The 26,222-nt window shown below is 37.1% G+C and overlaps 1 protein-coding gene across 2 annotated transcripts in view; it reads right to left on the reverse strand.

Moving 5' to 3' along the window:
- The window catches only part of LOC108904791 (arylsulfatase B-like), a 62,103-nt gene that overhangs the window by 19,647 nt on the left and 16,234 nt on the right, over window positions 1-26,222 (reverse strand). For both annotated transcript variants that reach the window (XM_018707469.1, XM_018707470.1), the window contains 3 exons: window positions 21,952-22,178; window positions 12,625-12,880; window positions 3,664-3,821 (listed from right to left, as the gene is read on the reverse strand). In XM_018707469.1, the coding sequence (XP_018562985.1) occupies window positions 3,664-3,821; window positions 12,625-12,880; window positions 21,952-22,178 (641 nt within the window). The remainder of the gene's footprint in view (window positions 1-3,663; window positions 3,822-12,624; window positions 12,881-21,951; window positions 22,179-26,222) is intronic.

The following is a 26,222-nucleotide window of genomic DNA, read 5'->3' on the forward strand; positions in this document are numbered from 1 at the left end:
CCTACTTTTGACCCCGGAAATGAAAAGAGCGGAAAATTTTACGTTCAGATATGTCCTTGACCATTTTCCAAGATGGCGGACGCGATTCCAAAAAATTAACCGATTTACGCCAAATTTGGTATAGGGGGGTTTTTGGGGTCGCTGACTACGAATCTGAAATCTGTTTTTGAGGAATTTTAGTCCAAGATGGCGGACGCGATTCCAAAAAATTTACCGATTTACGCCAAATTTGGTATGGGGGTTTTTTTGGGGTCGCTGACTACGAATCTGAAATCTGTTTTTGAGGAATTTTAGTCCAAGTTGGCGGATCCAAGATGGCGGACGCGATTTCAAAAATCAACCGATTTTTGCCAAAATTGATATAGTGCGGTTTTTGAAGGTGAAGGTCACGGTCAAATCAAAGGTCACCGTCAGATAGCCAGGGAAAAATCCTACAACGTTAGTTATGGTCATTTTTTTGCAACCCGTTTTCAAGACAGCGCGCCAAACCATGCGTGACCTTGATTTGACCATTAATGACCATCAGACTAAGGAGTTTTGCGCCCGTGTAAACGTATTCACAAAAAATGCGCTTCCCTTGCGCCTTTTACTTGCGTCAAAATTTAGACCTTCTACATGACATGCATAAAAATCGTGCAACTTAAGGTGTAGTTTGTTAAGTTAATTGCATTTTATTTGTTTAATTGTAATATATTATTGTAAGTATTTCCAGTGCTTCATAATAGTTTAACCACAAGACAGTAGACGGGGCATTATAATTAATAGTTGCGCCTTCTTCGCGCACTTTTTGTGAATGGGACTACGCTTTTTATTTAAATTCGCGCAACAAGGGAGCAAAATTTTTGCGCAATTTCCGCTAGTCACGGCGTTCGTTACGCCTCGTTGATAAATCCGTGTGTTAGTTGGCAAAATCGTTGCATGATTGTAAGGGTCACAAAACGGTGACATACTTTTGCACACGGCATGGTGCTGAGTGGTTGATAAGTGTAGAAGTCAACCACTCGGGAGTCATTGCAAGCTCAACAAAAAGGGATAGCGGGTTGGATGCTCGAGACATGAGGAGAGCTCGGGTAGTTCCCTTCTGGTCGTTGGAGAATGAGTGGTGAAGGTGCCTCAGGTCTTGCCCTGCCTCGTGATGGTTGACATTTGATAAGATATTTATAATTTATTAAGTCACCTTCCATATAGAAATTTAAACAAAATCAGTGTCTTGTATTTTTTTATGTGATCTGTTTTCTACTATTTTCCGAAATTCATTACATTGTTATTTGTTGAATACCGTCTTTAAGTTATACTCCCAGTGCGAGCATGGGTATGTCTTAACAATACCAAGACGGAAGATGCGAAAAGTCATCCATCACTACCATGATACCGACGGCGATGATGCAGCTCACCCTAACCTAGATGAGACGGTGCGTGCGATAGGTCTGTATCACACAAGCCGTCGATGGCGACAAGTCTTCGACTTGGTACGACGCTGTCTACCGTGTCATGCAGTGAAAAACCGCCAAATCCAGAAGAATGTACCGCAGAAACCACATACTGTCCGCAGACTTTTTGAAGTCGACAACATCGACGTCTTGGTTCGCTAGAAGCAGAAGTAGAACCATATGGAAGACCTACTCACTAAGTGGGTAGAGGCCAAGCCCGTACCAAATAATGAAGCCACCTCAATCTATGCAGTCCAACCCTACTACAGCCGTATACTTTAAGAGGGAGAGGAAGGCTGCAGATTTTAAGACAATTCTGAAGGCCTTGATTCACTTAGCCGGGCTGTAGAAACTAGGATATACAAGTTTCACGAGCTCTCGCCATCATACGTACCAGAAAAATCTGAGTTACGGGAGAAGCCCCATTCAAAGTTTTCCTAAAAGCTGTTTTATATTGACAATTTATTGAATCAAGAAATTGGACAAGTGTAATGCACCAAATCTGCTGTCAAATAACTTCATCAAGTTCTTGACGAAGAAGAAGAACATGTTCTAATTTTTGTCAATTTCTTCGTGAAGTTCAGAATTACCAACCCAACAGATTTCCAGCCTCAGATCAGTAATGAGGTTATGTTATTAGAATATGTAAATAATTGTGTGGCGTCGTACTAGTTTTGCATTGTTTTTACTGATTTGTTACTTACAAAAACTAATATTTATATAATATGTGTCAAAACGGTACCGCTGTTGTATCACTACAATTATGAGTAGAAAGGTGACATTTTTGAAATTTATTTGCTTCTTTGATTTGTTGGTTGAACTGATTCATGCGTCAAAAAACTTGACAAAGTCTGTAGCAGTGTAAAATCACACTGTTTACCAATAAATTCGTGAATTAATTCATGAAGAACTTCGTCAATTTATTCATGAATAAATTGTCAATGTAAAACAGCTATAAGGTATGATGTAGCCAAGAGAGGAGAGTGGGAAATACTGACTGTTCTAAACCGTCCGAGCCTGCAGTAGAAGGATTCCAGTCACCATTGAACGAATCCCGAAGGGGGGAGGTGTCGTATTCCAGGTCCTGAGCGGATTTGCAAAATTCACTCATATTTGAAATCCGGGCCGCGAAACCACCAAAAGACGCTTCATGCAAGGCCACCATCGCGCCAAACACCGATGAGTTCTAAAGAGGTGGTGTACAAAAAGCTCCTAAAGTACACAGGCGCTGCACGGAGGCCTCAAACAACAAACTTTAGTGCCTAACAAGGTAAGACGCCAGGTATAAGACTCTACAAAATAAAGTGCAAAAACAGTCAGTCAGTCAGTTCCTCACAAACAAACTAAACCTTTTGAACTCAAAGCAACTGAAGTCCCAGTGCTTCTTAGGACCCACATTAGAGCGTGGAGTCATTATCCCGAAGCAAGGCATATCTCTCGTCATCAATGGAGGAAGAACAACACACTCGACATGCTCACCCAGAGCGTCCCTTGCGTTTTCGCGAGGGACGGGACGCACGAATCTGGAAACTCACAGCCAAGCGGGCAATTAACCTCCCAGCACCGCAGGTAAAAATGGAGCCAAATCAAGTCGTTGCATCCGATCTCATCAAAGAGCCCAGCCACCCTATATCCAAATGCTGACGGATAATGATAGGCAGAAACACGCCATTATCAGTAAACAATAAAAATGGAATATGCATTGAGAGAAACTATCTAAAATGATCATCGACACGCGACAGATAATTTAGCGATAACTCATGGATTCTGTTGGTCGAATGTAGCCAGTATCAGTACAATAAATAATAATACTCAGATGCAACAGTATAATATGCAATAAAAAATAAAGAAGTAAAACAAGATGTTAGTGAAGTGTTTGTTTGGATTTATATTGTTATATTAAAATTACAGTTGACACTAATTAAAAAGATTTGAAAGTATTTACCAAATATCAATCACATGTAGAATTAGAATACAATTAAAATATAGAGTGAGCCAATACAGTGAAGATGTGAAGGTTTGGTAAAGCAATTTCCTACATCCTATCTGTAATTATTTTTTAATATTTGCCTTCCTTACGTATCTTGTTAGTTTCTACTATTGTATCTAATTTATTATTTTGTAATAGAAAAATGATAAAGATTATCTAATATTGTACAGTCTGTGTTTCGATATTGTAAAGACTGTGAAAAAAATGAATTAATATCTGTACTTAAGAATTTCTTTTGCTTACCCCCTTGAATGGATAGTTAGAACCATGATTGGCGTGAATTCCTTCGGGTTGGGCTCCATTGTCCGACATGAATAAAACTATAGAATTTTCTAACATATGTTTTTCTCTCAAAGCTGTAATTACATTACCCACACTTTGATCTAAGAGTGACACCATTGCTGTAACATATCAAAATATTGTGACTTCCATTTTGACTAGCATTAATAGAAACTAATTGTTTTGCAAAAATCATAAAGCAATATCGAATTTTATGAAATGTATTTTAACTATAATTGGTAATGGTGTCGATGATAGTGACGACGGTGATGAAGACGACGATTATGAAGGCGATGATGACGACGTCGAAGACGGTGATGACTACGACCACGAGGACGTCGACAAGGATGATAAAGTGGACGACGGGAACGACGACGAGATATACGGGAACGACTACGAGGGTGGCTGGGACGATGAGGACGACAAGGATGGCGACGTGAACGATAACGATAACGAGGACGACGACTAGAACTTGTCGAGGAGGATGACGGTGCCGACGTGGACGAAGAGGAGGAAGAAAAAAAGGATTCAAGGAGGAGAACGGGAGGACGACGAGGACGATGATGATGGTGACGATGAAGAGGATGACGATAAGGATGAAGATCACGATGAAGATGACGATGACGATGAGAATGAAGAATTATCATGATTACCATTATTTTTATTAGACAAGGCGGTATCTGTTTTGGTTTGGGTGAATCGTATATCCATGGAGATTTTTGGCTTTCAAATATCACTAGAAATGAAAATTTTTCCATGAGTATAAAAAAAAGTGGGATTAACTTTTGGCGGCACAATAGTTAAAAAAATTCGAAAAATGTCAATTTTCTTCCTATTTAATTATGTATCTTTTCAAGAGTTGATTTTAGGCGAAAATGGAAGAGGAAAAAATGTTTGTAATTAAATTTTTTACAAAATATGACTAGTTACAAATCGAATGAATCATGATTATTATTGTAAAAATCGAAAAAATCGACAAAAATGGAGTTAATTGGGTATAGGACCTCAAGAAAACTTCATGTTATGTAGAATCTTCACACCAAATTTCATCAGAATCGGTTTGATAGATTTTACATAATAATTTTGCAATCCAAATTTTGAAAATAAAAATTGTAAATTTTCAAAATTTTGCACAGCAAAAACCAAAGCCCTTAGATACTTGAAAATTTAATCACATATAGAAGGGCTCTCAAGCTTTCAAACGCTTTTTGTAAAATTCGCTTGTTTAAACATTGGTCGAATTTTTATACTTATAAACATTAGAATAACTTTGTGAATATTCAATCAAATCAAATTGTTTAAAGCAAGTTTTAAAAGTTATTGGAAATATGCTTTTTTTAAAAAAAACAGATCGATTTGTTAATTAATTACGTAGTTATAGCCGATGAAAGTTAACCGTCATTTACACTAAATGTACTGGGACATCCGGGCTAATTTTTCGGTATTCCGAGTACTTACCAGGTCTAAGTTTGCAATACTTTTCTGCACTGGCAACCTACTTTAAAACGTGTTTAAAGTTATTTTTGCAAGAGAGAAATTCAAGAAAATCGTACGGGTGGTGGGGGAAACAGAGAGCGCGGCCGGTTCGGCCTGCTCGAAATTGAATCGGCGAGTTCAAAACCGCGACGCACTTAAAAATATTTTTAATATCTCAGCTTCTAGAGGTCGCGAGTTCCAAGCGAGCAGCCGAACTGTGCGGACGTAGTTTGTACAGTGCAGCAGTGAGTGTCAGTTCGAGAAACTGAAATGGAAGCCCCACAAAGTCTGTCTTTTACAAGACAAGTAATATTCTGCCTTTATTAAGGCAATCTATAGAAAAAATTCGGCAATTTTATACTGCAAAATTTCTACTAACGACCGACGTTATCTCAACCTAGGCAGAGAGACCGCCGGCATTTATTTTACAGATTCGGGTGCCGGGGAGGAGGGCATTATGTCGAGATCTCCAACCCCCATGGAGAGCGACCGCTCGAGTGGCAGCGAAGCCGGCGACAGCAGGCCTAGCACACCCGCGTCGGTCGTGGAGACAACTAGCCGTGAAAGTGAGCTGGCAGCAGAGAATGCCAGACTACGGCAAATGATCGACGACCTCAGAGATGAGCTGAGACAACAGAGGAAGGCGTTCGACGACCTTGAAAAGAGGTCTCGAGAACAGCATGCCGAGCTGTTAAACACCCTCAAGGGACAACAGACTCCAAAAGGGGTATGCGAGGTAAGTCAGGGACCTCGTCGGGTTCCGAGGAGGAGTTCTGCAAGGCTAAAAAGAAGCCAGCAAAAGCGAACGAAGCACCTGTCGCCGAACAGGTGAAGGTCCCCAAGATCGTACCAGGGACGACATCAGAGCGCGCGGCCCCTGCCGAGAAAACCGAGAGGATACCGCCTGTCATCCTTCGCAAGAAGAAGCAGTGGAGGATGTCAGCAGGAGTCTGACAAACAGAAAAATAAATTACACCAGGGTCAGGTGAACGGGTGAAGGCATCGCCATTCACCCGCAAACGCCTAATGATTATAGACGCCTCACGCGTGTCCTCGCCGATGAGTGGAAGGAATTTCACACCTTCTCTCTCCCAAGCGAGCGGCTGCTGAGGGCCGTAATCAGAGGGCTACCAGACGGAATTTTCAACGAGGGAATTCTGTCTGACCTCGAAGTACAGGGCTTCAAAATAACATCTATTTTCAGAATGAAGAGTCGGAGGAACAAGGCCCCCATGCCTGTAGTACTTGTACAAGTCCCCCAGGAGCAAGAGGACCTGCTCAAGGTGACAAGATGCTGCCACCTAGTCGTCAGAGTGGAACCGCAGAGGGCGAGAACCGAGCCGACGCAGTGCCATCGCTGCCAGCGCTTCGGTCACGCGCAGAGCCGTTGCACCGCAGCTGTCAAGTGTGCGAGGGTCACCACTAGGCAGACTGCACTAAGAAGCGCGAGACTCCGGCAAAGTGCGCCAACTGCGGTGGCAAACATCCCGCCAGCTACCGCGGATGCCCTAGCTTCCCTAAGAAGACGACAGGGAGCAAGAAGTAGCAGGGCAAAGAGGACCCCCAAGCCGACAAACAACGGTCGGCGGATTCCGGGGGCAAAAAATCGAACTCAAGGAGTTCTTGCCCCGTCTAGACGTGGACGTGATGGCGATACAAGAGACCAAAGTAGAGGACGCACACACTGATAGGATTCCTGGCTACCTAGTACATCGCAGAGACTGAAACAGACACGGAAGAGGCGTGGCCCTACTCGTAAAAAGAGGTATAGATCCCTATATGTTGCAGCGATATTCGCCGGGATCTGGGATTCACCTCAGCCCTGGAAGCGATCAAAGAGCGCGCGAGAAAGCTTTTCGAGCGCGCCGAGATCCACAGCAACCCGCTGATCCGGAACGCGGTGGACTACCGACCCCAAGAGGCTGCCGGCAGACGCAGGCGGCCTAGACATCAACTCCTGGACGCAGGGTGAGTCGAAATTTTTCTGTCTGTTCCAGGACCGCCAGGATCAAGAGACGACAACGACGACATACACACACACATTCCTCCCTACCTTCCTATCCCACTCTCCCCTCCTACGCTAACTTAAGGGCCACCTTAGCAAAGCGCTTCCTAAGCTGCATAACTGCACGACTTCACACAAAACCACCACCCCAGTCGCAAATGACGCCAGTCGTTTGCGACTGACGCACAACACCCCCGGAGGTTTACACAGACGAGCCGGCGAAGAAAGAAGAGCGCCAGAAGAAAGGGCTCTAGCCGGCGCGCGGCGGGGCTTAGCTAGGACAGGAGGAGGCCCCACGAACCAATCGTATCCGGCCGCGTTGGCGGTCCGGAATGACGGGGAAAGGGCCTACCTCTACGAGGCGATAATCCCGCTCGACCTGGCTCCATCCGACATCATTTTTCCTGCCAAGGATATAGGCGTGAGCTTCTAGTGGTCCGACTTTGATGATTTTTTTTTGAAATCGATGTCTCGCGATTTAAAAAAAACAATTAGCATATTTTCAAATGCCTATCGTTAATAATAATATTTATTGGTCTTTCAACAGTCCGATAATTTTTAATTTTATCTTAAAACATCCTTTAATTATCAACTTTATTTTTTTATTGTATCAAAGGTAAGTGCATAAACTTATATACTGTTTATCAAAGATCAAAAACAAATTTATTTAAATATCTAAAATTGTTTAAACAACAATTATTTTTAAAATATGTCGAAAATTAGTAATATAATGAGTTAATTTCTCATTTGCTTATATTTTAAACAATAAATAATATTTGAATTATACTTTAATCGGCTATAACTACGTAATTTATTGACCAATCGATCTGTTTTTTTTAAAGAAGCGTCTTTCCAATAACTTTTAAAACCTGCTTTAAAAAATTTGATTTGATTGAATATTCAGAAAGTTATTCTAATTGTTTTATAAGTACAAAAATTCGACCAATGTTTAATCAAGCGCCAGAGCTCTCCTAATTGACGGATTCGAATTTTTCAAAAAGCGTTTGAAAGCTTGAGACCCTCCTATATGTGATTAAATTTTCAAGTATCTTGGTTTTTACTGTGCAAAATTTTGAAAATTTGCATTTATTTTTTCAAAATTTGGATTGCAAAATTATTATGCAAAATCTATCAAACCGATTTTGATGAAATTTGGTGTGATGATTCTACGTAACATGAAATTTTCTTGAGTCAAGTATGAAAGTCCTATACCCAATTTAAAGACCCAAAAAAAAAATCCCTAAAAAATTATGTTTTTCAACCCCATTTTTGGCGATTTTTTCAATTTTTTCTATAATCATGATTCATTCGATTTGGAGCTAGTCATATTTTGTAAAAAATTTAATTACAAACATTATTTTCCTCTTCCATTTTCGCGTAAAATCAATATTGTGCCGCCAAAAGTTAAGACCACGTTTTTTTATGCGCATTGCGCATAGAAAAATTTTCGTTTCTAGTGATATTTGAAAGCCAAAAATCTCCGTGGATAGAATCGTATCGATTCACCCAAATGTGGACTTATTGAAACAGATACCGTCTGGACTATATCATGATCATGATCATAATCATAGTCATAATAGTTACAATCATAATAATAATCATTCGTTATCATTATCATTATCGTTATCGTTATCGTTATAATTATTATTATCATTATCATTTGTCACAAAAGCAAAAGTAAAATATATATTAAAAATATATATAAAAAAAATTATACCTGGTGGCTCATAGTGAGTGGTCTATTAGATTATTTCAGGACTTACTTCGATTTAAATTTTGAAAATTGCCACACTAGGATTTTTGGGTGTGCTCGTTTCAAATCTAATAATTTTGTTTCTGTAACACTTCCGGTTATACCGGAAGTTGACGCCAACTTCGTTATTTTAGATTAAATTAAATTTAAGTATAACATTTTTGAATTGTACGCTTTATTTTAAGGTGACTCTCATCAAGTTTCCCTATTCCTAAAATTACACCCCGTATATTTTTATTAACAAATTATGTAAATGATATTATTTATACTTAGTGTTCCCTTGGGTAGCGTATAACAGATATTACAAATTTTCAATGGTTACAGCCCTTTCATCGATTTCACAGTGGAAGAAGAGGACGTGAACAAAAGTGTTCCGTTCCTCGATACAATAGTTTTCAAACCAGAAAACAATTTTCTTTACACATCGTGGTACATCAGGACGCTTCCTGCATTTTGCATCGTACCACCCCATCAAACAAAAAATTAATCTATTATTAGGGATGAAAAATAGGGTTATTCGTTCGTCACATCGTACACACAAAACGATGGAAAATTTTAAAAAGCTTCCTCAGCTTTTCATTAATTGTGGTTACCCAAGAGGTCTTATTAATAAATTCCTCTTTAATAGAATCAATGATCTGGAAGTTCGTTTTCCTTCATCTTCTGATCCAAGTGATAAGTTCGACAGTGGTCCCCTAGTAAGTAATGGTGTGAATCATACTTCTGTTTTGTCTAATTTTACATATTTTTCTTTACCTTAAAGACGAATTACTTATCAAAAATATTTTTTTCTAATCTAAGGGTAAGTATAGTCCTTTTATTACATAAGTCAAATGTAGTTTATAGTATTCCTTGCAACCATTGTCAGAAAATTTATATTGGTGAAACTGTAGGAGGCTTAAATATAGAATTTGTTCACGTAGGAGCGATATTAGGCTCAATAAGAATTCATGTATGTTGTTAAATCAAGCTAATTGTTGTAAACATGATATTAATTAATGATGTTAGTATTAAATTTTCAGAGAATAATATTTCTAAAAGAAATTTTCTTGAAATGTGTGGTATTTTTCAATATTATGATATTGATAATTTAAGTATCATGTTTACTAAATATTAATAATAATTTATATAATAATGATGTTAGTGAATCTAGCTTAGGATAAATGTGTTTCAAAATTTAGCGCCAATTTAACTGTTTCCTTCTTTTTCAAAATTCTATAATATGCATGTTCTATGGTTTGTCTCGATCGTTCTTGTCCAGTGGGTATTAGCACACTATTTTTGGGTTATGATTTAATTGTTTGGTTCCTTGCCACCATATGGCCATTCATGTTTTAAGGTTAGAGATAGTAAAAAATGCCTGAGAAGAATTTTTCCAAATTTTAAATATTTTTAGTGTTAATAAATTTTATCAATACTTTTAATCAATAGTTTTTAATAGTGTTAACATTATATTTCCAACATATTCAACATATTTTATACTATTACTGATTTTATAAAGAGACTATGTTCTAGACAATTTTTTATTCAATCATCAAATTTTGTAAGTTATAGGTTTAAAGTTTACATTATATACAGCATAAAATTCATATTTTTGTTAAACAATTTTTTTTCGAAAAACGGTGAGACCCGTCGATTTTTATTTGATCCAGGGCACCTTGTTATGTGGAAAAACTTTTTTTCGATAATCCACTTACGGCAGCGATGACATATATTTTTTTTTTAAATGACAACGCAAATTTTTTTCGTTCGAAATTGATGACAGTGATAATTATCTAAACAACGGTGTGAAAATTTCGATGTCTTACATAACAATTTTTTTTAGAAAAATGCACCTTAAGTTCTTATAAGTGATAATTGTCTACTTACACTATTAATGGCTCCGAAAAGGACAAAGTTGACAAAATTACATTTCAAACGAGTAAAATTACACTAATGTTTGTGTAAGTCTAGCGAAATTGTTCGAATTGCCCACCCTGTACCATTTGGCATTGTCCTAAGCGTGTGTAAACGCCGTCTACACTTCGTTCAAGCATTCCCGGGTCGATTTGATTTATTTCAAAACGAATACGGTTTTTAAGTTCTTCCAAATCACCTGGTCTGTTTGTGTACACACGCGATTTCAAATAGCCCCACAAAAAAAGTCTAGAGGTGTTAAATCAGGCGAACGCGGAGGCCACTCGATTGTTCCGCGTCGCCCGATCCACCGGCCAGTAAACGTGTTATTCAAGTACTCCCGTACTTGCACTCCATAATGGGGCGGTGCACCATCCTGCTGAAACCAAATTCTTTCCTCAGGAATATCAGGATCCTCGTTGTTCGGGAATAACTCTGCTAAGCTTGGGACCAAATCGAACCGCAGGAAATCCAAATAGCGAGCAGCAGTTAAATTTTCCTCGAAAAAATACGGGCCTAAAATACGACGCCCTATTATTCCCGCCCAAACGTTCACCTTTCGGGGGTGCTGATGATCTACTTCTTGCACCCAGTGCGGGTTTTCCTGAGACCAATACCGGCAGTTATGTCGATGCACCGATCCATTAAGATAAAAAGTAGCCTCGTCAGAAAAAATTATGTTCTTGAGGAAGTCGGGGTCTCCGTTACATCGATGCATTAAATCTTCACAAAAGTGGAGACGGCGGTCTGGGTCGTCCTCAGTCAATGCATGTATCAAGTGACCCTTATAGGGGTGAAATTTCTCTTTTTTGAGAAAGTTCACCACAGTTACATGTGAAATATCATTGTTCAATGCAATCGACCTTGTACTAGAATGAGGGTTGTCCTGGAGCTCCACCAGGATATTCAATCTAGTTTCATCATCTACTCTAGGACGACCCGCACGAGGAGCATCTTTCACACTACCAGTTTCCTCAAACCTTGCCAGTACCCTACTAACCGTAGATTGCGTAATTGGTGGTCTGTCAGGGTACGTTGCATTAAATAATTGGCAAGCTTCTTGATGGGTTCGTAACTTATCGCCGAAACCAATCATCCTCAAAATATCAATTCTTTCGCGTTCACTAAGTTTTGCCATTTCGAATTAAACGATTTCACCAAAGAATGTTAAATCGGTACTGATTTTTAGTCTTCAATATTTCAGGTAATCTACTCCTTTCAAGTAAACATTTCTTTGGATCTTTTTTTTTTGAGGAATTTATCGGCAAACTCGAAGACAAAAAGTCGACCTTAATTTGCTACATACTATTTGGATTTTGTGCGGTTGAACTTGGTTCTAAATTTTGCAGTTTAATCAGGATCCTGACAATATCTGATGAATAATTCCGCAAATATTACATAACACCAGTTGCAACTTAAGTTATCTGAAATGCTTTCTGCCGAATAAATTTTTTTCTAAGGCATTTGATCCGTAAACAGCAAATTATTGCATTCAAGAACTTAAGGTGCATTTTTCTAAAAAAAATTGTTATGTAAGACATCGAAATTTTCACACCGTTGTTTAGATAATTATCACTGTCATCAATTTCGAACGAAAAAAAATATGCGTTGTCATTAAAAAAAATATTATGTCATCGCTGCCGTAAGTGGATTATCGAAAAAAAAAATTTCCACATAACAAGGTGCCCTGGATCAAATACAAATCGACGGGTCTCACCGTTTTTCGAAAAAAAGTTGTTTAATGAAAATATGAATTTTAAGCAAAACTTTTTTACCGCGCTGTATATATACTCACCAGCATAAATACGTCTTTCTGGATCCTCGATATTAGAAAATTTGGCAATTTCTTCATCGGGGGCCTGTAAAGGATTGTTATCGTTTCCACTATGAGGAGCGAGATGCGAAAGATACATAAACATTGGCCTATTAGTGTCATGTTGTTGAATCAACCTAACTGCTTCTTCGGTAAATAATGTGGTTGAATATTTACCTTTCGCGCTGTAATCTACAGACATATTTTTTCTCATGTCATATCCAACTTCTGATGTATACTAAAAACAAATTTGTAATTGAAAAATAATGTTCTGAGAATTGCTGAATTATACATATATTAATATACAAACACAGGGTGACAAGAAAAGTTTGGGAGAATGTTTGACCACAGACACGAAATAAAATGGTTTGAAATTGTGCTGCAGCGCGCGTAGCGGGCGCGGCCTACTCCTACCACGCGCCAGCTTATAAAAAGTCGTCAGTCACGCTTCAAGGCAGTGTGGGTAAAGAGCGATAATCCCGCTCGACTCCGCTCCACCCGAAGTTATATCCAGCCAAGGATTTTGGCATGTTGCAAGCAGTCAATCGCTAGCCATGTATGAAAGTACCACGTCTGGAGGATCAAGAACGGTACGGACCACCGAAGCGGGCGGAAGTGTTAAATCCACCGAGCCCTTGCTACACTGCAGAGAAAATCACTTCAATAGAGAGTGATCCAGGCGGCCGGGAAATGTCATGGGGGTGAGACATCATAAGATGTCCGGTCCCGAGAGAACCCCAGCAGCAACAACCAACGACGCCAACCAGCACCACAAAGATGACATCGGAAGGCGTAGTAAATTACAACAAAGAGTCGGAGACGACATCGCGGCCCAAGATTACAGTTCAGGTTAACGGTAGCCGGTGCGAGGCCATCGACACCCGAGCAAAAGGCATACATTTGCGAAAGGTGCCAGGTACCCACCAACTTTATTGAATACTTGGTCGAAAGTATAACCAAGGAGAAAAACCTACCTCAGAAATTTCGCCACTCTAGTAGTAGCCCCTATGACGGAGAAAAAACCAAAATCAACCAGTTTTAAGTGGCAGAAACTGGCTGAGTGCTATCAAACTCCACCTACAAACGTTACGGTGTCCCGGTTACGTCATGAGAACATAATCTTGATGGTATCTTCTTAGCCACTGCAAAATAGGACCGACAATAACGAAGTTTGTACTGGAAATAAAAGGAGATGAGACATTTCCCGCGATTGGAGTACACGAAGCAGAATTTCAGCTAGGAAGCAAAAATTTGTCGACACGAAGTTTTTGTGGCCAATATTCTTGATGACATGTTAATGGCTTTAGTTCTAATGAAAGTCTACAAGACTGTATTATTACTATTGAACAAGATGAAGTAATAATGTCAATGTCATTATTTATCTCACGATTAAGTACGTAGTATAGCTGCAGGTGAGGTTGTTTCACTCCCAGCTTTATCCGAGTCGTTCATACGTTTATATTTGGAGGATAGATAGTTTATGAAGAAGTGAACCTGATTAAATCGGATTTGGAAAATCAAAATTTTATCCAAAAAGAACTACTGCTGGCCCGAATATTAACACAAAAGACGCAAGGTCTGACATATGTTCGACTTGTAAATCTCAATACTCAAGGACAGAAACTAAAACGAGCTGATGTTTTTCGAAAATGTCAGTCTATATTGTAACGAGCGTTCAAATAAAAACGTGGTCAAGTTGGTTCTGAAAATTTGGATGTAGGGCGTAGCGTATAGCAAATGAACTTAAACGTCACCTGTCAAAGCGCTATATCGCCGCTATCAATTTGAATATTTTCGTTTTAAAAAGCGTTTAAATTGGTGTTTTCTCAAGAACAAAAAGTGTTTATCATAGAGTCCTACTTTAGAAATGGACGCAAGATTGATGGAATATGGAAGTATTCTATTGAGGAATGTTTCATAGAATTTCAAAATCAATTTCCCGGCGTTGTTGAGTACAAAATTTTTCAAAGTGCAGTTCAGCGTTGTGTTAATGTTTTTCGTGAAACGGGCAGTGTAACAAGAAAAGAAGGAAGCGGCCGACCTAAAAAGCGGACTGAAGAATTAAAAGAAAATGTCCAACAAATAATGGAAAATGCGCCAAGAACTTCTGTACGTGTTTTATCACAAATGGTGGGAGTATCAGTCGGTACCTGCCACACAGTGTTAAAAAAAGATTTGCGTTTGTTCTCCTATCGTTTAACTTGTCAGCAAGAACTTCATGAAGTTGATTTTCCGCGACGGGCTGTATTTTGTGAATGGTTTTTAAACAACTACGGTGAACTTCATAATATCACCTTTTTTTCTGATGAAGCCTGGTTTCATTTAAGTGGTTACGTAAACTCACAGAATATGAGAATGTGGTCTTCTGAAAAACCAGATAACTTTTTTGTCGAGGGCCCTCTACACGCTCAAAAAATTGGAGTTTGGTGTGCTCTCAATCGAAGGAGGATTTATGGACCTATTTTTTTTAATGGTACTCTTACTGCGCAAAGGTATAGAGAAGAAATTATCGCTCCTTTTGTTAACCAGCTGGAAGAAAACGAAATTACAAACTTTTACTTTCAACAAGATGGCGCAAGGGCACATACGGCAGGCGAGACGATGAATATGTTGAGGGAAGTTTTCCAAAATCGACTAATAAGTCTCAATGCTGAACATGAATTTCCACCGAGGTCATGTGATATTACGCCGTGTGATTTCTTTTTGTGGCCTTACCTTAAAAACACTATTTTTGAACTGCCTATTCCTGATTTAAACCATCTGCAGGCTCGACTTATAGACAAGATTCGTGAAATTAACAATACCCCGAGCATCTTAGAAAATGTCTTTAATTCTTTGAGGAACAGGTGTGAAAAGTGCTTGGAACAAGGAGGGGGACACTTTCAGCAGCTGCTTTAATTTATTGTTATAACAAGGAGGGGGACACTTTCCGCAGCTCCTTTAATTGTTTGTTATTGTTATCACGATTATTCTTTAAAATAAAGTTATATAGTCATTAACGTTATTGAAACTGACAGCTGCTATACAGCTCGTTGAGAAATGAGGTTAAGTTGGTCGCTATAAGCTACTCCCTACGTCCAATGTGTCAGAGCCAACTTCGACCACGTTTTTATTTGAACGCTCGTTATATAACGAAGTGTGAAGACGTCACATCAAATTCCAAGGTGAAATGCCTGCCAGCTTGAAGGTACTGGAAGAAAAGGTGAAACCATCCTCTAGCAATCAAGAACAAAATTGTTTTGACAAATGAATGAAATGTTGAAATGTATTTAACCTATCTGAAGATGATTTGGAAGAACTAACATAATCCAGCACAAGATCGATACTGGTGCTCCCATTAAGCAAAGGTCATGAAGAATTCCACTGGCTAAGCAAGAAAAAGTGGAAAACTGGAAAACCTTTTGAAGAACATGGAACATCAAGATTTAATTGAACCACCAATACTACCAGACTACCAGATTTTCTGTTGACGACAGAAGGTTAAATGACATAACAAATAAAGACAGTCATCCTCTAACTATAATTGATGACACTATACTTAGACACTCTGGCAAATGCGAAATGGTTTTTTAGGTTGGACCTCAAAAGTGGTTAATGGAAGTCAACCAATAGGACAAAGACTACTTTCTCTACGGGAACAGGCTTGTGGCACTTCAATGTCATACCATTTGGCCTCTGCAATGCTCCGCCCACTTTCGAAAGACTGTATTACAATGATTTACCTGGAAGACCTGTTCTGTATATCTAGATGACGTCATTATATATGAAAACTGATCCGAGGAAAACTGAAGCTGTACGAAACTGGCCTATTTATTCAATTAAGAAGCTTCTTAAGTCTGTGCTCCTACTTTGTGAGCAAGAAGATGCAAATCTTTCGAGAGAATACGCTATAGAGAGCCTCTCGACATGTCCAATCCTTGGACACGGTGCCGAATTGGTGTTCCTAGACTCTCAGCAACGCTGCGCACTGTCACGACTGCTTCGATGTTTTGTGTTGAACGACTTGTTGAAGGACCGACAGAGTGGTTGAGATCACTCTTTACAGTTGATAAAGTTAATTCACTATTCCAACCACATTTTATACGAAAATTGAAATGCCAAACCCTCATTATTTTTAAAATTTTACTGAACAATGAAAACACATCGTTCTTTCGTGTAGCGCTCCATTTTAACCCTGAACCGTCCGATGTTACGTTGTCTCTTTTTTTCATTGGCAACGCTTTACCGCACAAATGGCGAAAAATTCAAATCTTGCGTAAATTTTCGGACACGCGATACACGGGTGTTCCACATAAAAGTCCTCAGCCTCGTATCTCGGCAACGAAAAGAGATATCTTGATTTTGAAAAAAAACAGATGATAAAGCTCATCGATGGCTTCGTCAAGGACTGCAACTTGATTTTTTCAAAGCAAATTGGAGATGGCGTCGAAGTCGAAAGAAATTTTTCTTTGACAGGAACTTTGTAACAAGGTTTATCCGATACTTTGTTCAATTCCAAACAATTTTTGCCAAATGACTATTTTTCAAAAACTTAATAGTTTGAGAGATATCGTCCATTGACGAAACCATTATTATGAAATCGATATTTTGTCAGTACAACAAATTTTTTTAAGGATACTAATGTCATTTGGTACAAAACTTAGAAATGAGACAGAAAATCTAACCGTTTTTCGGGATCTTCGGGTCGTAAATGTAGGCCAATCAATAGAGGTTTTGTTTGTGACTAAAATTCTAGTAGCAAACGGACCGTGCCATCATATAAAAGACAGTTTGTATATGTATGCTTGCATGCTTCCTACTCCAATTTATCATGAATTAATTTTTTATAAATATTTTTATACAAAAAACGCATTTTTTAAGTATTTTGCTTATAAAACCTAAACTAAAGAAGCAATCTGAATGCTATAAAGAGGCAATTTGTAGAGAATCGAAATACGAATAAAACGAGAGGTCGATCGATCGGATAATTAGAAACGAGGAAAAATCGGAAAATTTAGCGTTTTTTTAAAAATTCATTACTCCGCCATTTTTTAAGTTGTACAGCTGACCCTGTGCACGAAAGTAGTGATTTATATGTACTTTAAGTGTGCAGAACCAATGGCTTTGGCACAATTGCAATTAGAATTTTTTGGTGCACTATTTTGAATAAGTTCTGGATGCGTTGGGGGTGGTCCGATTTTAATTTTTCAGGCGAATTTTAAAAGTAGAAGTAGGTATAATACTACAAAACATATATTCTAATTTTCCGATGAAATGATACGAAATAGGTGAAAAATTGCTTCAAACATGCTCAAAAATGGCCGAGCGCGCGTATGCGGTCGGGCAGATGGGAACATCGGGAAATGAGGGGCAAATCACAGAAATGCTGATTTATGGTAAATATCCCATGGGTATAAAATAAATTTAAAATATTTTCATTAAAATAATTATTTTGCATTTTTCTTGTCGAGCAAATACTTGATGCTTGTAGAATATTTAATGACAGTACAAATATTTGCCTTCCGAGGCACATTTGATGATATAATATTCTTGAGAATGTAAGTCAGAAAATTGAAACTGTAACCCCTACAATGCCTGTCGGTGAAAAGAAAATATGATTTTCTATAATATGATGCAGAAAAATACAGGGTGTTCCATTTGAATTTAAAGTTATGTTTAAATTTTCAAAATGTCACGTAAAAAATGGAACACAAGCAAGTGAAAGCTCAAAGAACGAAGAAGATATAAGGAATTTTCAAAACGCTTGCATCTGTCTGTTATTATAAAATGTCGATTATCTCGAAAACGGTTAGATTTAGGTACAGGGAAGCTTTAACATTTTTGACTTATTTTTAATTCATCTTGTCGATAATGCAATAATATACACCTTGCATATGGTGTTCCAGCTACTTCCTGTATAACCGGAAGTGCTACATTGCATTATTTTCATTGGAAGAGAACATATCTGATAACTCCCGTAAACAAAATTTCAAAGTCATATCATCTTTGGTTCCTCTGAAACGTTTAATAGGCCACTTACCGTGAAGAACCCTGTAGAACCTAAATATTCATAATTGACGTCAGTTATGTTAGTGCGTATAAAATATGTTGCTCCTTTGGTGAGGAGAGGGCAGGAGCTGTTGAATTTTCTGTTTTCGGCAGCCGGGACTTTTAACATATTTCGATTCTATTTTTACCCATGCGGCCCACAGGCCAACTCTCGTAGCTCGAGTACCAACTACTTATTCCTAGCTAATAGTGACAGCTCGATAGTACAGGTGTCCGCCGGGAAGGTATACTACTTTGTTTATAATTTTTGATTAAATGAAAGAGAATGGATCTTATATTGATAAATGTTTTATTTAATGTCGGCAATTATGTATGGAATACAATATCAGATAAATGTCCGCCTCTGTTAGCCTCACAAATGCGAGCCCTTTTCAGCACATTTTTCATTACATTCTCACACATTTCACGCGGTATTTCATTAATTTCATCACGAATATGTTTTTTGAGTTGCTCAAGCGTTTCTGGTTTGTTTGCATAAACCTTGCTTTTCAGATATCCCCACAAAAAGAAGTCCGGAGCAGTCAAATCAGGCGACCGTGGAGGCCAATCAACATCACCATTTCTTGAAATAACTTGTTGTGGAAAGAGGTCTCGCAGTAATTTCATTGTAATCCTGGCTGTATGCGATGTGGCACCGTATTGTTGATACCACATGTTAATCAAGCCCAAAGCATGCAGTTGTGGCGTTAAAAAGTTTTCAATCATATCACGATATCGCTCCCCATTCACAGTTACCGTTACGCCGTTTTCATTTCCAAAGAAGTAAGGTCCAATGATTCCTCCTGACCAAATTGCACACCAGACTGTCACTTTTAATGGATGCAAAGGTGACTGATGAATAATTTGAGGGTTTTCCATTGCCCAGAACCGACTATTCTGTTTATTCACATATCCATTCAAATGAAAATGTGCCTCTCATTATGATTTTTTCATGAAAATCGGGGTTGTCATGGGCGAGCTGTAACATCCTATTGGCATATGTACGGCGTCTTGTGGAAGAAGCTCTTGTGTCAACTGAATCTTAAATGGAAACAAATGCAAATCCTTGTGCAAAATTGTGGCCAAAGTTGTTCTTTGAAGACCAAGCTCCTGAGCACGGCGTCGAATTGAGGTTGATGGATTGTTTTGAACACTTTCTCAATGTTTTCAGCCGATCTTGCAGTACGTTGTGGTCCATGCTTGGGCCTATCACCTACAGACCCTCTTTCTTCGAAATCATTCACTACACGATAAATAGTGCGTTTTGTTGGCACGTTGTTTCTCCCAAATATTTCACGTAACTTTCTCATCGTCGCAGTAATCGATGATTGATTTTGATAAAATGTTTTAACGATTAAAACACGTTCGTTTATCGAATATTTTTCCATAATAAATTTGCCATGTGTGTACTTCACGACTGCTAAATATGAACTGTCAAGACTAATGTTTACCAAAATGGCGGCAAAACAAAGTAGTATACCTTCCCGGCGGACACCTGTTATAATGTTCGATCTAGGTCCGGGATGCCATGGCTGCCACGGCAGTTAGGCGAATAATACGTACTTTTTCTCTCGGTTGTGAGGGAAAGGGTGATCTACAGAGGCCTTGTAATTACTTTGCGAAAAAATGAATTTTCTGATTTTTGGCCGTCACTCTTGCATATTTCGTTTCCATTTTTACCGCACCCACCGGCCAACTCTCGTAGCTGGAGTATGAACTACTTTTTCCTAACTTAATGGTGACAGATTAATAGTATAAAGTCCGATCTAGGTCCTTGTGAAATATTTTGAATTTTTTTCAGGACAGAATCTAAAAACGGTTCTATTTCCTGACAATGCCATCGAATTAAAGGCTCACAACAGCTAGCCCAGATCCCGAAATGTGTTTTAATCTAGTTGTTACAACATTTTCTTTCTTTTTTATTTTTTGTAATTTCGGAGCGTAATACTATCGTAAAAAATATAAGATACCTAGCTATTATTTATTAGCATGTTTTTCCTCATATAAAACCCATTAATGAGTTTGTTCAATTAAAAATTAATTTCTTGTCGTTGCTCGGAAAAACAGGATTTTCTTGTAAAATAGAGCATGTTTAGTCATTTTAAAACAGAATATTGTATGTAAATATCACTACTTCATTTTTCTGCAGATATCTAGGAATAGATGAACTGTAGTTTAATGAATAGCGGTGTAGAAAGTATTTTTACTGTGGAAAAATATTGTTTCAGTTTTATATTAGGACATACCTAGTCCTAAAAGTTCCCATTAAATTAGCTACAAGTAGATAGAGTATTTAGTGAAAAAGCTGTATTATTTTAAATTTTACAGCATTTTGACATTGCAGGAGATAAAGGATCTCCCGTATCTACGACCCTGGAAATTAAAATATAGAAATACTGGCGAGGTTTTGTAAACACTAAATGTAGGTATTACATTATATAGTTTTGTGAAACCATCATATGAATTCTTAAAAAATATGTTTTAAATTTGAATACCAATAGCTTAGAAAGGTGGGTTTCTGGATATTCTGGTTTCTATTGATTCTTACCTAAAAAAGTAATCTTAAAGTTTGTATACTTCCTTGTAGGACAGCCTGTATAGGTGAGTTGGTATAATATAATAAAAAAAATCAACTATAAAATGTACAGGGTGTTTATTAAGTACTTGTACAAACTTTAAAGGGTGAATCTTTGACTAATTTTAAAATAAAAAATTCATATGAACATGAACAAAAAAGCAATTATTGTAAATGTTATGTAAATGAAAAAGTAGTTTAGTCTTAGTCTCGTAAATGATCTAAAGTCACATCGCAACGCGATCATTAAAAGATAAATTTTTTCAGAAATTTTTCAAAAACTCTTAATGTTTTAACTTTAATTCCAAAGCAGGTTTAACTTTAAACCTATTTTTTTTAAACGGCTGCTTTCAGCGACAGTACGTAAAATTGAATGGAGCATAGGTACTTATGTTTAGTTAAATACGACAAAGAGTGCGACACAAAAAGTTATGGTTATTTAAATACATGTATGTGGCGCCCTCTAACGTTAAACAAAAAACTAAATAAATATTTAAGTTTCTGACCATCAATACTCCCATTTTCCCAAATTTCGTCAAATTGCCATATTATTGAACAAAAATATATTCAAAATACCAAAGAAACAATTTTTTTGGGCGCTCTTTATCTTAAAATTAGTCAAATATTCACCATTTAAAATTTGTACAAGTACTTAATAAATACTCTGTATAAAATGGTTATATCCATTAAAATACTTTATCACTTACCGTAGCATGAACAGTATGGTCAAAGTAATCTTGAAGGCCTTGCCAATATCCGTAGTGACTATCAAAACCTCTAAATGTGGGTGTGTACTCCTTTTTAAAAAATCCTAAATGCCATTTTCCGAGTGCATGTGTTGCATACCCGTTTCTTTTTAAATACTGTGGTATTAAAGTTTCATTTAGAGACAGACCCCATGGTTCCGATTCCAAAATAACAAGATGTTGCATTCCTATTTGAAAAAGTTATAATTAATTCACAACCAATTTAACTAAGTACGGCGTATTCAGTCAATAAGTGCAAGATATGAGACAGACACCTCGTTGACTTTTATTAAGAAAGGCGAAACGTAAGTAAATGTAAATATATTTTTTTACAAACCACTAAACTAAGGAAACCCTAATTTGGTACAACGCTCATCAAATGCCTCTCTAATAACGTATTTCCCTTTCCACTGCAAGAAGGTTAAAAAACCTTTCCTTTTTATTATTTTTTTGTCAAACGTTATATTTATAAATTTTGAAAAGAAAATTATATGAAGAACACCATTGATTCCTCGCTTTTAACAATGTTTTCGTAATTTGAAATGTAAGTAAAGTGCACCTAATAATTTAAAATAGAGTAAGGCGATTTTTCGAGTCGTCTCCTTTCATCCAAATATTCGGTTCACTATTTAGGAAAGAGAGGGGGGACAATTGGCTGTCCTGCATGTCTTGGTAACTAGAAATCAGCGGCAGCAGGCTAGTGTCTAGTGTCCAGTAGCTATAGTCTCCATATGAACCTGATAAATACCTACAAGCGTCCATTTAACCCCATCATGTCAGGATTTTTCATAACCTAAAAAATAGGCCCAAAAACCCAATAAATCCTCTAACCATTGACCACTCAACTCCTATAACCCTATAACTCCATAATTCCTTAATCCTATAGCCCCGTAACCTCGAAACTCCATAACACCGACACCCATAACCCGGTAAGAAAGAGACTTTCGTTGGGGGAGCCTACGTTTTGCTAAAACCAAGAACAACGACGAAGACGTAGAAGGCTTCTATTCCATTTGGGGTGCAATATTATCCTGATGTAATAGGATTAAATGGACCCCGGATTCGGATTCAGCGACCCCGAATACACATGGTAGACATAGTCAGACACCAGAAGTAATTTTTTCCAATTTGCGGAGCTGTTGTTGATTCTACTACTGTTAGTAAAAGCTAACTGTCGCAAAATATCTGCATTAAATATCCACCAAGTTTCTTTCTTACCATAACTAAATATGCTTTGATAAATACAGCCAGTTGCAGTAAATAGCAAGTTTTACTTTTTTTTTACCCTAAACGTCAACCTATTAACCTTAACTTTACTTGTAATAATACTAATAACTTAGTAAGATCGATATTTTGTTGCCCTAAGTAAGTCGGTTCATTAACTATAGATCAGCTAATTTAAATGCTGTTGGTGAGCTAAACAATGTATTCCAAACAAAGAAACTTTGTTTAAATGGGAAATACTTAATATAGACATACTTATACCACATATCTTATACACAATATCACATATAGCATATAGATATCTACAGGGCGTTTCAATTAAAATCTCTCACCTCGAAAATATCCGAATTAAAAAAAAATAGAGATACGTCGACTTTCTCTTCAAGGGGGACACACGATGGTTTAAGTTTTGGTGTCTTGGAAGCTATCCCTTAGGCAGGAGCGTAAAATATCCTTAAATTTTAAATGGCACCCTATGTTGAGTTACACCTAATTTTAAAGCTTTTTCAATTCTGCTCTCGACTACATACGACTTTTTAAATTTTGGTTTGGATATGACAAAATATCAATAAATTAATGTTATTTTATTAAGTGTTCAAATTGGTTTCCCTCCATACAATAATAAAATCTTTGCTCCACTCAAGTTCAACTTTTTTACCAGTTTTACTTTAAACAAGACAATATTGTCTCGTCTTGTCTTATCGAGACAATATCCCTTAAAATCATCACAGTCAATTCGTGAAAATGGTTCATACAATTGCTTAAAAAAGTGGAAATAATTAGTTTGTTCTACAAGAATAATGACTTTGAAACGACAGGCAGCATAAATGTTTAATGATCATCATCCTGACAAAAACACTTCGCATGGGTACGTCCTGAATTTAGTGCATACATTTTCGGAAACTGAATCGGTTGCAAACAGAAAGCATCAACGTGTATAGATCGTACGTAATGAGGGTAATCGGGTAGCTGTCCTGGGTTACATCTCAATGGAACCAAATTTGAGTCTCAGGAAATTTGCAAGTACTTTAGGAATTTCTGTACCTAGTTGCCGCCGAATCTTAAAAATTCATAAGTATCACCCATAAAAAATAAATTTGGTACAAGAATTTAATAAAGACGATCCTGATCGCCTCTTGCAGTTCTGTAAAAAATGAGTGATCGTGCTCGAAGGAATTAAATTTCTTTGTACTCAATCTGTTTCGAGTCAACCGTCATAATTGCCGCTACTGGAGTGATGAAAATCCTCGCATTTATTAGCTCTTAGACTTGTTTCTATGGGGACACTTACAGTCGAAAATTTATGCAACACGACCGAACTCACCTGAGGCGCAAATTGTTGAAGAATGTCGTCAGATATCACCCGAAATGCTTGTTCAGAGATGGAGCAAAGATTTTATTATTGTTTGGAAGTGGAGGGAAACCAATTTGAACATTTAATAAAATAACATTCTTTCATTCATTGATATTTTGTCTTATTTTTCAAGTCATGATTTTATTGTCATATCCAAATCAAAATTAGAAAAGTCGCTTGTCTTCGTGAGCAGAATTGAAAAAACTTTAAAATGAGGTGTCACTCAATAAAGGGTGCCTAAGGGGTAGATTCCAAGACACCAAAATTTATGCCATCACGTGGTCCCCTTGAAAAGAGAATCGATGTGCCTCAGGTTTTTTTCTTTGTCTTTTTTTAATTTCGATAGTTTCCAGGTGGGAAGTTTTAATTTTAACACCCTATATAACTATATTATAATACATAATTGTTATACATAAAATTTAATATCATTACAATTTGTTATATAGGTACTAATATTATTTATTTTAGAAAGTTTATATTTAAACACATTTATAAAGACAGAATTTTTAATATTACTTGCTAAGGAGTTAAATTCTTTAAAACTTTTATAGAAAACAGGTTTTTGCGCAGTTGACTTTTTTGCATGATTTAAATACCTATAAGCAATTTACACTTCTTGTATCATAATTATATATTTCTTTAATATATTTTATAAACGAATGAAAACGGTAATTGATGATTGATTATTTTATAAACAAAAACTCTCTCAACTATTTCAAAGGTTCTTCTACAGACATTCATTCCAACACATTAAGCATTCAATATATGGGAGTAGGTACTCCTGTTGTATCGTAATGTAATTCTATTCCTCTATTTTGCAAATTTTTTATATTTTTTACAACGTTGTTGGCAAATATTACTTTTAAGTTATTTATATTCATTTTAGAGTATTTATTTGTATTTTGTATTTAAACTTATTGAAATTTAAATAATCTTCAATGATTTGTAGATCCAGATTCATTCTATCAATAATAGCCTTATTTAAATCACAATCCACAGTTGCAATTAAACTATCATCTGCAAACAAATTAATAAAGTCACTGGTAGTATAGTTTAGAATATCATTTAAGTAAATTATAAATAAAATCGGTCCTAAGACACTGCGTTAAAGAACTCCAAAATTATTACTATTGTTATTAATTTTAGTTATTTGTTGACGATTTGTCAGATAATTTTCTAACAAATTAAAATTACGCGCGTGTATACCATACAATTGAAATCCCTTCTAAAATTAAAAAAATAGTCCCCTGAATATTTATGCAAGCGAGAAATTCAAGAAAACTGATAAACAGTATATAAGTTTATGCACTTACCTTTGATAAAATAGAAAAATAAAGTTGATAAATAAAGGAAGTTTAAAGATAAATAATTATCGGACTGTTGAAAGACCAATAATTATTAACGATAGGTATTTGAAAATACGTTAAAATTAAAAAAAAAAATCATCAAAATCGGACCTGTAGAAGGTGAGATATTAAAATTTTTTAAGCGCATCCCGGTGAACTCGCTGATTCAATTTCGAGCAGACCGAAGCGGCCGCGCTCCCTGCTTCTCCCACCACCACCACCCGTACGATTTTCTTGAATTTCTCGCTTGCATAAATAACTTTAAACACGTTTTAAAGTAGATTGCCAATGAAGAAAAGTATTGTAAT

Source organism: Anoplophora glabripennis, unplaced genomic scaffold (genome assembly GCF_000390285.2).
Source record: "Anoplophora glabripennis isolate ALB-LARVAE unplaced genomic scaffold, Agla_2.0 scaffold175, whole genome shotgun sequence".
Taxonomy (NCBI): Eukaryota; Metazoa; Arthropoda; class Insecta; order Coleoptera; family Cerambycidae; genus Anoplophora; species Anoplophora glabripennis.